This window comes from Myotis yumanensis, unplaced genomic scaffold (genome assembly GCF_028538775.1).
Source record: "Myotis yumanensis isolate MYYU_CA2020_CCGP unplaced genomic scaffold, mMyoYum1.0.hap1 SCAF_17, whole genome shotgun sequence".
NCBI lineage: Eukaryota > Metazoa > Chordata > Mammalia > Chiroptera > Vespertilionidae > Myotis > Myotis yumanensis.
This window is the reverse complement of record NW_027223768.1, coordinates 20559237-20574641: the sequence shown is the minus strand read 5'-3', so window position 1 is coordinate 20574641 and position 15405 is coordinate 20559237. Positions and strand designations below refer to the sequence as shown.

Genomic DNA, 15405 nt, shown 5'->3' with positions numbered 1-15405 from the left:
CCTCTCACTCAGCACTGCTATTACTGTTTAGAGGACTTACTCATGGCCATGTCTTCAATTTCTTACTAGACCAAAAGCTCCTTGAAAGTAAGGACCATGTCACACAGTTGACTGACTGGCAAAAATGGTATGCTCCAAAAATATTCGTTGTGTCCAGGAATAAATGGTACCCTAGTTTCTGTGTATTCCAGTTAATTCCAGAATTTTGGGAGGTACTTAGGATGTGAGGGCTGTGGAACGAAAGAATAGACACGCTGAAAGTCAGGACAGTATACCCTTTCAGAGATCTCAGCTCCAAGTGTGATGATAGCTTCAGTGCTCATGTCATCTGTGATAGCCTGAGATGCTTGTGTGGGCTCCTGTTGGCACTTGGTTTATTCAGTACATTATAGAAAAGGTCCTGTCTGAGCCTCAGGTGCAGTGCACAAGGGGCCTTGGACTAGAGTAACTATTTTATTACCATCCCTGTTTGCTTCTTAGAAGTCTTAGGACAGCCTTGCATTGGCGAAGCAATCTGGGAGCATTTCCTCTTCTTGAGATATTCTGCTGACATCCAGTCCAACGTGACTGCATTGATGTTCTAGGCTCCACCTCAGCCCATCGACAATGAAATTCACAAGACATTTATTGTGCCCCATGTGGTTTTTTCATTGGTTGACCCAGGCCTGCTATAGCATAAGTAAATAATTCCAGGTTTAGCATTTTAGCTCTTCCATGTCAAGTCCTGCCAAGAAAGGGAAAAAAGCTGAGGAAGAAGCCATCATTCCTTAATTATCTTGAATCTAAAATATGACAGTGCCCTCTCTGGCAGACGTGGCATCCTCCTTCCTTTAGCCTCAGTCTGTGAGCTTGCAGCGTGATGAGTCTGGTCTGGGAAAATCGCCGTCCATAAGGAGGGGTGTGAAAAACCTACAGAGGTTCAGAGGACTGGCCTGGTGCCAAGGCCAGAAATGCTCTCCGCTCACCTTCCCGTGGGGGCATTTGTCAGTGCCCTCCCTGCACCTGTTTTTTCCTTGATACCATCCCTCCTAGAACCCTGCAGCAGAATACCTTCCTTCCCAAAAAAAGTCTTAGATGGCCAATGAATATGGGGCTTCTTTGTGGGCTGATGAAAATGTTGTGGAATCAGAGCGATGATGGTTGCAAAGCTTTGCGAATACACTAAAAACCACTAGATTGCATACTTTGAAAGGGTGAATTTCTGGGTATGTGAATTATATCTCAATTTTAAATAAAGTCATGGAATACTAACTCCTTGTGTAATAAATTAAAGTCCTGCACAAAATCTCCTGAAAGACCACTCAGACTTTCTCCTCAAGTGCGTCCTCACTCTGTGCATGTTCAAAGGTCGGGCCATACAGTGTGTGTGCTGGGGGTGGAGGGGAATGACAGAAGTTTATCTGTTTCATTCCCTGTTGTGTCATGCCCAGTGACCTTGGTCTGGGTATTGACTTGTCTTTGCTTCCACAGTTAAAACAGATGTAATAAGCCTGACCCACTTGATGAGGATCTGGGAAATAAAAATCCAGTTTGTTAAGTGCTTTAGGCAGCGGTTCTCAACCTGTGGGTCGCGACCCCTTTGGCAGTCGAACGACCCTTTCACAGGGGTCGCCTAAGACCATCCTGCATATCAGATATTTACATTATGATTCATAACAGTAGCAACATTACAGTTATGAAGTAGCAACGAAAATAATTTTATGGTTGGGTCATAACATGAGGAACTGTATTTAAAGGGCCAGAAGGTTGAGAATCACTGCTTAGAGCAGTGATGGCGAACCTATGACACGCATGTCAGAGGTGACACGCGAACTCATTTTTTTGGTTGATTTTTCTTTGTTAAATGGCATTTAAATATATAAAATAAATATAAAAAATATAAGTCTTTGTTTTACTATGGTTGCAAATATCAAAAAATTTCTATATGTGACACGGCACCAGAGTTAAGTTAGAGTTTTTCAAAATGCTGACACGCTGAGCTCAAAAGGTTCGCCATCACTGGCTTAGAGCAATGAGAGGCTAGCTTCCCTCTGAATGGGTACAGGAAGGGTTGAAGAGACACCAGCGTGTATGGAATAAATCCCAGGTGCGGGCAGGAGGTTGGGTGTGTGTTGTGCTGGGTGATTCAGTTATACCACTAGGTGCTCCATTAGGAACTAGTGCTGCTGGTGACTTATGTCTATAGGGAGAAGGAGACTGAGTTTGGTTTCTGCAACAATAACAGGAAAGGGACTTAGAGGAGGAGGGTATGTTTCCCTGGAGGAATCTTCCCAGTGCTTGGGTGTGAAGGCTTGATGGGTGAGGGTAAGTGCCACCTAGTAGGGTTTTGTGACTGGAGGGGTTTCTACTAGTCTAAGCAGGCACCCCCGGAGGCAAGCCCAAGGGTTTCTATTCACCTGGGAATTGGAAAACCTCCTTAGAGGAAAGGTGAATCGGGAAGCCTGAGTCCCTGCCTCACCCACAAATGGGGCTGTGCCTGAGGCACTAGGCGGAGATGTAGGGAATCATCCATTCTCACACCCTCTGCCCACTGCAGCTTGCTGGATGCTATGCCAGGCACATCCCAGAGCATGGACAGCTTGTCAGTCCAGCACCCATCGGGGTAACTGAGTCCCCTAGGCCAGTGGTTGGCAAACTGCGGCTCTCGAGCCACACACGGCTCTTTGGCCCCTTCAGTGTGGCTCTTCCACAAAATACCGGCTCTTCCACAAAATACCAGCTCTTCCACAAAATACGGACTTCTGCGCATGGGCCACAAAGTTTCAATCGCACTGTGTGTGATTCCCTCTAGCCCAGCCACACTGAAGGGACCAAAGAGCTGCATGTGGCTCACGAGCCTCGGTTTGCCAACCATGGCCCTAGGCGATCAGGGAGAAGGGCTAAGTCTTTGCTGCTTGCTGGTCCTCCATCACACCCTGCTGTTACTCTGCCCTGGTCTGTGGTGTGAGATAGGCGATCATATCAGTGTCTTCTAGATACTAGCCATGACCAGTGCCTCATAAAGATTCTTGTCACTCACCCACCCTGAGAGGAATGGCTCACATTCTTCCTCCTCCTCCTCATTCTCTTATCAGGGTCTGAATGTCTTCTCCCCACTTACCTGCCTATTAAAGGGAAATCGCCCATACTTCAAGGCCCAAACCAGTATTATCTTCTAAAAAGAAGGCTATGTTCCTCTCTCCTTCACCCTTCTACCCAGGCAAGATGAGTCTTGCCTCCTCCTACGTTCCCACAGAATGCTGCCATGCATGTATTGTAGCACTTAACCCACGCTCACTCACGGTGGGTTACTTTAGAGCAGCAGTCGCCAACCAATGGTCTACGAGGTCCGAAAGGTTGTCAACCCCAGCTTTAGAGAACTTGTCAAGGGCCTCATGGGGATTCGTGTCTTAGTGCCCAGAATAGGGTCTGATGCTTAATATATGGCCAGTATGTGTCTGTTAAATAAGTGAATAAATATATAAATAAATAAATCAGAACATCATTTGTGTCCTCATACAAATAGTGAAAGGTATTTATAAACTCCATAAATATTTAAAATTGCTTTCCTCTTTATGGTCGTGGTACTTGATGAGAATATTCTTCTGAATGTGTTTTATTAAATCTTTTTTCTGTCTATGTGGAATTAGTTTTTTGGTCAAAGGTGATAAATTTTGGGAGAAGCCATACCTTACAAAAAGGAAGTTTTAGAAAGCAGAGCTTTGCCCAAGTGTGTTCAGCAGAAGGTTAGTTCCCTGGTGGTAATAGTAAAGAAGAAATGGTCTGGGGCCAATGAAGTTTAGGAGGGACTGGGTTGATCAGGTCTCTGTTGTGGAACGTCTCAAAGCTTTGACCTGGTGTTGCTTAGGAATATTAGTGAGAGGGTCATATCACAGTGGCCTCTGCAGCAGGAGCTTAGCACCTATGGTATGAGGTGCATGTTTGGAATTTTGTTATTGATTTGTTGGTGATAGACCAGTGTCTCAATCTAATGCCCTGAGGGCAGGTGGATGTCTGCTCTTAGGAATGTCTTGTGCCTGCACCACCCTCTCCATGTACACCATCTTTGCTCTGCAAAAGTGAAGAGAAAATTTAAAGGGAATCAAAACATTATTTTATCTGCCACACCAGTATCAGACATCTCCAGTGGACTCTGCAGAAAATGATTATGGTTTTAGAAATAACCTGTCAGCCCAGTTGCTCTGCAGTAATCTTCCAGGATGTTTCCATAAGTACCAGTTCTCTGCATGGTAATTACCAACTCTCTCCATGGTAGATTCGATTCGCTGGTATCTAGGAGCAATTGCTAGGGAACTCACACTTTCACAAATTTACAAGAGGAAAGCAACCTTGCATTTACCCCAGGGGGAGCTATCAGGATATTCAAACTGTGCTGGGTAAAGGCTGCTATTGATCATAGAAATAGCGGGAAGAACTTGAATTTTTACCTGGTCTTTTTCTCAATGTGTGAGAGGCTGTCTCGCTAGATTATAGTGCTAAGACCGATGGGGGATAATTTTCTTCTCAGGGTCTCTTCCACTCCTTGACATTTGGAGCAGCAGTAAGTCTGACCTAACTGTAGTTGGAACCCTATGTTGTCTTCCTCTGATGCTGGCTAATCGGTACCAGTGTCTATGAAGAAGATGAGTAAGAAGATTTGGTCTGGTACAGCTGGAATTCTGATCTGTGCCTTTGCTGTTTGTCCTCTAGAGATCTCAGGGAACACAGAGGACATCCCTCTGGTGCGCTGGAGGCAGCAGTGGCTGGAGAATGGCACTTTACTTTTTCATATCCATCACCAAGATGGTGCCCCAACCCTTCCTGGACAAGACCCAACCGAAGAACCGCAGCATGAGTCAGCAGAGGAGGAGCTGAGGATCCTGCACATCTCAGTCATGGTAAGAGCAGCATGGCCTTCACCTCTCAGGCCATGGCTTACATTACCTTGACATTAAGTGTCTTGGTGCCAACACACAGCTCTGTAAGACCCAATGCCATAATGATCACTGATCATGTTAATGAATAATTTTCCATTTATGGGAAAGCAATCCACCTGTGGTGTCAGTAAAAGTTGCAGTTATTTCCACAGCACCATTACCCAACTGTTCTCTGTAGGAGCATGCCTAGGCATAGAGTTTTCACAAACCATCAGCAATAGACAGGAACAGTAGACTGTCTTAGAAAGAAATTATTCAACTCGTATATCCAGATATCTTATAATAGTTGTACCATAAATGTTGACCAAATGATTGAATAGCCAAGCTGCTTGATGCTACCAACTCCTCTTCCCTCTTGCATCACCTGGGAGAAAGTCAGCATCCTGGTAGTCTCTCCTCATACAAGAAAGGTCATGGCAATAGATACTAGTCCCTCCCTCTAGCCCAGCTCAGAAACTTCACCATCAGTAACCCTTCACCTACTCAGAAATTAAAAAAAAAAAGTTTAGAAGATCCTAATTAGCAGATTTTTTTCTCAAAAACATTAAAATAGTATTCCTAAAGTCCTAGGAACTTGTATTTTAAAATCTCACTAGAAGTTTGTACAATGGCAGGTAGGGGTTTTCTTTGATGGTGTATCATTCATCACTGTATCCTTAGCACTTAGAACAATGCACTCACATACTTAATGCTTAATAAATATTTCTGGAATAAATGATTGAATTTCCCAATGCAGATAGAAAATACCTGTTTTACTTGATATTTTATGTATTTGTATTATATTGGCAAAGCCAATACATCTTCTGCTCCTAGGGTAACCTGAGAGCAAATTGAGGCTTGACAGATTAGCCATGAGCCATATGTATGGAGGGCATAGGCTAGTCTACTGTTAGGAAATTCAGCTGAGAACCAATCTAGGTTTTGGTGTAAACTTCAATCATTTATTATTCTGGTACCATCACTACACGCTGTTTAGTTTTTTGTATCAGATCGGAGGAAACTGAAACACATTTTAGATATATGTAAATTTTCATTATCCAAATAGTTGGCATAGAAACTTTCCCCATAAGAATCTCTCATAAAATCTCAGAATGTAATCCTTCTATATCTTCCTCAATCCGTGTCCCTATGAATAACTGGCTCAATAGATTACCTGCATACACATAAGCTACTTTATATAAACTATCTAGTCAAGAAAAGAATTTTTGAACAGCAAATGTTAAATCTCAATGTCCAAATATGCTAGAAGGCAATAAATGAGATTGCTATGCCCCATATTTACAAATGAACTGAGGTTTATAACATGGGAGTTACTGTACTTGTACATCCATAATCAAAGGCCAGTGTTTCCTTTCTCAGAGAAGGCTGTCTGTAGTATAGTTTGTAGTTTCCAGGGAGTGGTGAGGTCAGTCTGATCTGAGGAATCAGCCCGACATTGACCACGGTGACAGATGTGATGTGGAGGCCCTGTTGTCTTCACTCTAATAATATGGTCTGAGTGAAAAAATGGGTACAGGGTGGCTTCCCACCAGCTATCCACAGCCTTTCATGGTTGGTTTTTGTTTTGTTTCTTTTAGTCCAAGACCATGTCAAAGAACCTGTCTTTTTCACACCAAATATAAGTATTGAGATTCCCAAGAACTAATACTGGGTGTGATTTTTGTCTAAAAGAAAGACCTTGAATACAAGAAGTTAAGATAAGTAGCATGTCAGAAGGAGTGTTTAGTTGGGGTGGGGGAGTCCTGTGAAGATCCTGGCGAGACAATCTAATGCTTGTCCTGGTTGCTACCTCATATTTTCAGTGTGGCAAGGACCGCACTGTCTATCCTCAGATGGAGGTATTTCGGTACCTTCTCTAGAGGAGTGTGTGTGTCTGTGTGTCTGTGTGTTCTTGTGTGTGTGTGTGCACACACACATTTGTGAATGCGGATGGCAGTGACGATAGAAATACACTGATCAAGAATGTCAAAGTATATGAGGAAATACGTTGTGCTCATAAATATAACAGCCCCTGTGAGAAACCCTGCATTATGAATGCCATGCTTTTCTTGAGACCCCTGGGCAGGGGTTAATGGACAATGGACATTTAAATGGAAAGAGAACAAAAGTCAGCCTTATTGCTGTGCCTTAGACCTTTCCTTCATATGCTACTGGTCACCATGGCAGACCACTAATGACATTCTCTTTCCCAAATAAAATGGAAGATAATATTCCTCCAGCTTTATTTAAACTAAGTTATTTTCAATGAGGCTGGGGGAGGCAGAGGTTAAAAAGCAGTGGGCAAAGGGTGAGAGTGGACAGGTCTTGTGTTTGTCCCTGGCTTGGCCCCTTGGAAAGGCCCACATGTGATTGAAAAATTTAAGTAGTCCTTTGACTTCTGCAGGAGAGTAGAGTTCCCCGGATGAACTAAAGATATAAGTACCACCTCCCATCCTCCTCAAAGATGATGTGGTCAATGTAGTCCCCTGCAGCCCAGCTTGCTGCTCACCTTCCTCCATTCCCAATCCACACCACCACCTCCCACACTGCCTCTCCTATGCTGAGTCTATTGTAGTCAGTTTCAAAGCTGCAGTTGTGTATTTGCCCTCAGCTTAGAAATCAAGCCTGAGGGTATTGTGTTTGAAGATGTGATTCCTAGAGTCTCTTATGTCTTAAGAAATGCAGAGATGGATAGACTTTATCTGATATTCTTTATACCATCTTCTTCGGATATAAACTAGGCAACTAGTTGAGGCATCCAGAATGACAACATTATAAATGTGAGAAGATAGCAAAATGCTTTGACCAATAACAGTGTTGGGCAGCAAAATGCACTTGAATGAAATCTTACTGCCCAAACGCTTTTATGAAATAACAAAAGTGGTGCTATTTTTCATTAACTATAATGATGACTATTGGTATAGTTTTAGTTTGGACCCATTAGCATAATTTGAAAAAGAGAAAAGTTAAGGTGTTTATTAAAACATGAATACATCTAACCTTTTCTCTCTTATTAAAAAAATATATTTAAAAGCATAACTGATAATCCTAACTATTTCCAATATGTGTAAAGGAAATTAATGGTTCTGTGAAAAACCTTAAGCTTTACATTTCTTTCATTTCATATTTATACCTTTTCTTGTTCATCTTGTCTCGATGCAGGGATTGCTGTTTATATTTTGCATTTACCATGTTTTGTTTTAAACACAAAATAGAAGTAATGAGAGAATGAGAAACACAGAAAAACCTTTTTTGGTATCTTTATGACATTGTGTGAATGAGAATCATTAAGTCATTTCCTCCACGGTGCCCAGTACAAATACACCATCAGCAAATTGTGGGCTGGCAGAAAACCAATACCTCGGTTGGGAACTGGGCAATTTTAAACTTTGAAAAACATTTTACTTTTGTTATTTTTTCAATCGCATCCTAAAATTTTTAATAATTTTTTCACCAAAATGCTACCATTTCTTCCTAGTGTAGAATAATTGGACTTCCCTCCTGAAATCTTATATCATTGCTCTGCAGGTCAAACAATGTATATTAACCTCCTTTGTGACTCAAACTTGGCTGAAGAGATTTATTTCAAATTTTGCAGGATAATTGGCATTTAAAACTACAAAAGTACACACGGGTAGTTTTTTGCAAACTCTTGAACAAGCGAAGGCAAAATCATCAAATGAAAATTGATGTCTGAGTTTAAACCAGAAGTCAGATAAATCTTTAGTAAGAAGCAGATTGTTTATTCCTAAGAAGATCGGGTTTAATATGACTTTATATCGGCTATTCAGACTCTGTGTGGATTAACATTTCCATATTTTACTTTTGCTAATTTACCATATGATCTACATTTTTCTTCAAGTATGTAAAAGAGTTTAATGATGTCTAATAGAATTTTAATGTATTATCTATATATTTCATCTTTGTAATTAAAGATGGCAGTGTTAATAGACTTGCTATATTGCAGCCAGGTTGGTTAAGTGCATTTTTCACAGCAAATAGCCTTTCAAAAATACTGTGCGTTGATGTATATTTTGTAGTGATAATTCCGACTGATAAGTAATATCTTTTATAGTTCAGCCTTCTTAGGCACAATTCACAATTGTGGGGGAAAATAATCTTTGTGCATTTGTCTATCCCCCTGAGGATAAAGTCCATTAATCAAGCGTGGGTGCTGCTGAGGCTGTCTAGCCCACTCAAAGCCCCCACCTCCCCTGCATGAAGCTCATTGGCCATTGTCTACAGGCTCCTGTGGCCTTGACTGCTGGCTCCTCAGGTATCCCCAAGCTCCTTGTTTCTGGGAACCTCTGATGAGTTCAAGAGACATTTTTTCTTTAGGGAGAAACATGAAGACAACAAGGTTTAGGGACAAAAGAGACCACAGGTGCTTTTGTGGAGTCCTAGAGTGCAGGAACAGAATTGACACTCTAGGGAAGTTCCAGTCTAGGGAAGTAACATTTGGGGCTGAGTTGAGTAGAAAGCCCACAGAACTTTTATGGGAGCCACAAGGGCCGTGTTTCCAAGACTGCAGAAGACTTTGTGCCATGGGACCCATCCTTTCTCTCACTGTTACATTTGAGTTTGGTCCAGCTGACTGTGCAACACATGTGACTTTGCTTGAAGTTGTCTTCATTTCACTCCTAAAGCTCAGCCACTTCCAGAGCAGAGAAAAGCAATTCCAAGTGGTCATCACTATGTCCACCAAGACCACCAGGTACTTACTAAGTGGTCATGGGCAGAGGAGGGATGGTGAGATGCCTTCTCTGTCAATACCTTTTGCCTTCAGAAATCTGTTACAAAAATTATTAATCAGGGTTACTTTTATATCTTTATTATTGATATTATTTTTGTAGTTCTGACTGAGGATGTCCTCATTTATCAGTGCTGATCTTTTTTACCTTTAAGAATCAAATGGAGGAGTTAAATGTGTCATGCCTTACTATGAAGGGCAGAGCTAGGGCAATAAATTGGAAGATACAAAAAGATGGGTCCTGATTCAGTGCAACGAGTTTTTCTAGCAATTCAAGCCATCATGCATCTTGGGACTGGACTGCCTGACTGGCGTGCCGCCCACCTGCCAGACTCATTACTGTGTACTCTGCCTTGCATTAGGAAAGTGGGGTGCAGTTCCTAAAATAATCAACAAAATCCCTGAAAACAGAACTTCTTTGCTTTGGGTCTTTGCTCTGAAAGACTGCTATGCAAAAGACTGGATATCAGGGTTCCTTCAAAGGCTATTCCAAGAGCCAAAGAAGGTTTGGCTTGCAAACCTCCTCACCCGGCACCATAATTTGTCTGTGCATCTCTTACAGGTACATGGGGGTCTGTTAGCCATTCAATTGCTCAGCTAACTTCGTCTTGCTGCCACCCTTCCATGTTCCTCTGGAGCTGGGATATAGTGGAAAGAAACACTGGGTTTGGAGTTGGAAGGTGGGCTTCTAAGGCTGGCTTTACTATGGTGGGTAATTGGCTGACTTTTTTGGGAAGATTTATTACCTCGTCTGTGAAATGGATGCATTGGTTAGACTTTTAAGTGATAAAGAATGGTGACCCCCTCTGTCCTTCTCTGTAATGGAGTTTTACAATAGAAATTCATATGGAGGTAAGGGAGACAAGAATCCTCTGATTAAAACAGAATTCAAACAGAATTTCATGAAGCCTGGAACTGTAGGTCATGCAGGATCTATGTCAGTGATGGCGAACCTATGACACGTGTGTCAGAGGTGACACGCGAACTCATTTTTTTGGTTGATTTTTCTTTGTTAAATGGCATTTAAATATATAAAATAAATATCAAAAATATAAGTCTTTGTTTTACTATTGTTGCAAATATAAAAAAATTTCTATATGTGACATGGCACCAGAGTTAAGTTAGGGTTTTTCAAAATGCTGACACGCTGAGCTCAAAAGGTTCACCATCACTGATCTATGTCATCTTGTCAGCCTCAGCAGTGGCTTGGCTCTTCCACACCTGTTTTATTGCTCCTGTTGCTATGAATTGGTTTCTATGTCTTATAGTCTCTAAATCCACGCCCCCTCCCGGCTTCATTGCTTTTATATGTTTCTATTTTCCATTTGCTCATCACGTCACCTCACTTTTGACCCCTCCTGACTTCTCTCAGTCTTACAAGGTTTCCAGCTTTGTTCTTGTGGCTGTCAGAGTCCCTGTTTTTTGTCTCTTGTTCTTACTTCTTTGGGAGAGAAGCAGATGGCTCTACCCAGTTGCTACAGTTCCTGTTCAGAGCTTTTCCTATCAAGTTATCCCATAGGTCAGCGGTTCTCAATCTGTGTGTCGCGACCCCTCTGGCGGTCAAACGACCCTTTCACAGGGGTCGCCTAAGACCATCCTGGATATCAGATATTTACATTATGATTCATAACAGTAGCAACATTACAGTTATGAAGTAGCAACGAACATAATTTTATGGTTGGGTCACAACATGAGGAACTGTATTTAAAGGGCCAGAAGATTGAGAACCACTGCCATAGGTGGATGTAACCCTAACCTTCTATTGGCTGTTGTTATGAAGAGGTGGGCTTCTGTGGCACAGAAAATGACCATCCCTGTTCTAGGCACAGCTCAGAACCACTTCCTTTAGCAGAGACTGACTTTGTCATTCAACACAATGGACATAGTACCGTCTACCTTGTAGAGAGAAGGATTAAATGATATCATCATTATCATCATCTTATTTTGTACCTACTATGTGCCGATGCTAAGTATTTTCAATGTATATTATCTTATTTTTATTATTTTCATCACAACACCATGAGGGTAGGGTTTATTATTTTCCCATTTTGCAGATGAGGCGATTGAGGGCCAGACAAGCTAAGTAACTTACCTAAAATTAAGCAACTATTAGGTTGCAGAGCCAGGATTTGAATTGAGGCCCTTGGCAGTCTAGACTATGAGAAGCAGCTAGCTCATATTCTGGCCCACATTAAGTGGCCAATATATGTCTATTTCTTGTCCTCTTATCAGCTTTTGTTGTTTTGTTGAATTCTGTCTGCTAAGACTCATCTGACACTTTTCCTCATTGTTACTGCAAAACTACTAACTCTATGAGCACTAGGACCCACAACTACTGTGGAACACAGATCTTTCTCTCTGTAGCTGCACCAGGCAGCTAACCCCAAAAGCTCAGATCTGTTCAGCGTGGCTAAACCCACCTGCCCACCTTGGCTTCAGCCATGCCACCTCACAGCTGGCCATGGGTTTATTGGCAGGGAAGGGAAGAGGACAGTTACGGGTTTCCAACTCTAAAATTGTGAAAGTCATGTAACAATAGACTTCGGCTGCTTCATATACATCCTTTCACACTTTCAGAGTAAATTTTTAGAAATTCAAGAAGCATTTTAAAAGCATTATTGGCCTATTATTGATTTAAAAGAATCATTGACTCATTTATTTATTTAGATATTGATTCTTTCATTTAACAATATCTGTCAGACTTGAGGTATTTTTTTTAGCTACTAAGGAGATAGAAAATTAATAATACAAGATTCTGCTTTCAAGGGACATTCAATCATATTATTAATGCTTAACATTTGAGGATGGCCTTTGGCAAAACTAAGAGCCAGGTGGAATGCACCGTCTTCTCCATTCCTTTCCATTTTTACATCCTTGTTACAATTCTGGTGTTTCCTTTATTGAAGCTCATGGAAGCCTTAAGTCACCTCATTTTTCCAGACAACAAGGAAAATAGCCAAGAGGCCAATTTTTCACAAGGATACTAATACCTTTTAGCAACTTGATGTAATGTTCTGTACCGCCATTTAACTCACTTGATAGAGAAGCCAACAATTTACTTTTAAGTACTTAGTTCCCAAAACCCCTCAAGATCCTTTTGAAAGCAGGAGCTGTAACCTCTTCAGGGTTCAAATCAATATTAAGAACTGGCAGTAGTCATAGTAATGAAGCTATCACTTTGCTCACTGTGTACCAGGGAGGGTGTAAGATTATTTTCCTGCATAATATCAATCAAGTCCCATAGCAGCCTGGTGAAATTAGATGTGCATTTTCCCCCATTGTGACTTAGAGAAAGAAAATCCCAGAATCAAGGTCACACAGGTGGAGCTGGTATTTTCAAGGCCAGTGTGTCGGACCTCTGACCTCAGTCTGCTGTGGGACTGTACTGCTTGGTGGCACCAGAATCAGCTGGTCTCTCCCGTTTTCCAGGCGGTGGGGTCACTTTGCTCTCTCAGCTAGTGCAACAGAAACTCTTCGCTTGGTGGAGATGAGGAAGAGGCGCCTAGAGAACTGGATAAGATGTTATCATGGAGGAGTCTCTGAGCCCCTTCAGAAGTTGCAGAGCTAGATTGGACAAAAAGATCAAGCATTGCAAAGAAGCCTGAGGTTGGCTCTGAGCAAAGGTCATTGAGAAGCCGATGAGGACTATAGTCTCTGATGTTGAACTTGAGTGAAGTGTTTTATAGCAAAGGCTTTGCTATCAGAGAGACCAATTGAAATCCTAGTTCTACCACTTACTAGATTTTCTAGTGACCTCGGACAAATTGCTTAATCTCTCTAAACTCATTCTCCTCATCTATAAAATGGTAATGATAATAGATTCTGCTTTGTAAGCTGTTTTGATGATTGCATGAGATGATTTTTATTAAGCACTTCCTATAATGCCTGGCCCATGGGAGTGCCCAGTAAATATTAACTAGGTAAACTCTTGGGATGTCATGCAAGCTCCCTGTAACAATTCTGTGTGCAATGTGTTACCCGGTGGCCACTACCTTAGAGAGGCAGAAAAGCAGCTGGGATCATAGCAACCTCTTAGAGGAGTCCTAGAGGAGTCATACTTAGGGAAAACACCAAGGCAATTAGGGACATCAGGGCAACGGAATGAGCCCTTACAAAGCCGGGATGCGGTCATGTACATCCAGGACATTGTTAAGCTGCTTCTGTTTCATTGTTTATAGGGTTCCCTAGCAGCTGTATTATGGTTTAGGGTGATAAGCCCAGCTACAAGCTTCCCTGGAAGAACTTCACCAATTTATTTTTTCATCAAACCAAATGATGTCATTATGGGAATTCCTTTTCTGCCCAGGTATCCACACATACAGATTGTTATTACATTCACAACAGGGAACAGAAGACATGGAATGGTGGGTGTATTCACCATTCAGATGCTTATTCCTAATGCTGTTACCTTTCCTCCAGGTCATGCTGTCTTCCCCACGCTTCCTGCCCCTATCAAAACTTTGGTATTCCCTCACAGACCTGAAGTTTGTCTGTAAATATGCCCTCAAACCTACTTCCATCACACCAATGGGCTCTGATTGGAGACAGACTGGATTTGATAGTAGATGTAGCAGCTCTATATCATGCCTGGCCCATGGGAATGCTAGCTAGCATGGAGAATGGCAGAAAGTTAGGCCAGGGCTCTATGAGCTCTGTTGCAATTACCCATCTCTTGCCATTGTAGTGCGAAAGCAGCCATACACAATATGTTAGTGAATGGGTGTGGCTGTGTTCCAATAAAACTTTATACAAACCGGCAGTGGACCACATTTGGCCTAGAGGTCATAGTTTGCTGGCCCTGATCTAGTACTTTCTCCTCATTTTGTCTACAGAGCCCAAACAAAGACTAAAATCTAGTAATTTGGTAGAAGTGATAGGGTTGTACTTGCAATGTAAAGATAATAGTTTGCTAGTTTTCGTCAGCTTCCCATCGATTGGTTGCAATTGTCACTTAAGGCAGGCATTGACAAAGGTTGTTCTTGCTACATATTTAAGGCATGCGGTATTCAATTCATGTGACATGTAAGCACATTAGCCTCTCCTGTGAGGTATTAAAGGGTTTAGTGAAGACAAAATTTGATGAAAACAAAAATATGCTTCAACTTGACAAGAGTAGTCTAAAGAGGATACTGATGAAAAATATGCTATTTTTCTTCTCTGTGTAGCTGATGGCCCCTGCTTGGTTTCAACTGTGACATACACAGTAGACTATTATTTAAAAAAACAAACACAGATATGTTAGAACAGCCTCTTAAAGCAAAATACCTACTAGAGGTGTTCACACATGTATGGGAGTAGAGTATGCTTGCGGACATGTCAGGATCAAGTTGGTTTGTGTGGGACTGATATGTAAGACTTTAATAGTTAGTGGTGGCTCTTTGCCTTGCTGATGAGGCTAAAGATAGATCATATTAAGATCTCCCCTCATAAAGTCATCTGTGACCCTCTCAAAATTCTGCTAAAGTTTATTATGAATCTTGCCTTGCCCTGGCTGGTGTGAGCCAGTGGTTAGAACATCAGCCCATGCACCAAAGGGTCACAGGCTCAATTCTCGGTCAAGGGCACATACCTGGGTTGCAGGTTCAATCTCTAATCCCTGATGGGGCATGTGCAGAAGGCAACCAATCCATGTGTCTCTCATCTATGTTTCTCTTTGTATCTCCCTCCCTCTCACTCACCCCTCCCTACCTTCCACTCTCTTTCTAAAAAAAAATCAATGGAAAAAATATCCTCAGGTGAGGATTAACAAAAAGAAAAAAA

At 41.8% G+C, this 15405-nt stretch overlaps 1 protein-coding gene across 4 annotated transcripts in view; it reads left to right on the top strand.

Annotated features, from left to right (window-relative positions):
- The window catches only part of ASTN1 (astrotactin 1), a 281624-nt gene that overhangs the window by 95340 nt on the left and 170879 nt on the right, over window positions 1-15405 (top strand). For all 4 annotated transcript variants that reach the window (XM_070396322.1, XM_070396324.1, XM_070396323.1 and 1 more), the window contains exon 2: window positions 4690-4877. In XM_070396322.1, the coding sequence (XP_070252423.1) occupies window positions 4690-4877 (188 nt within the window). The remainder of the gene's footprint in view (window positions 1-4689; window positions 4878-15405) is intronic.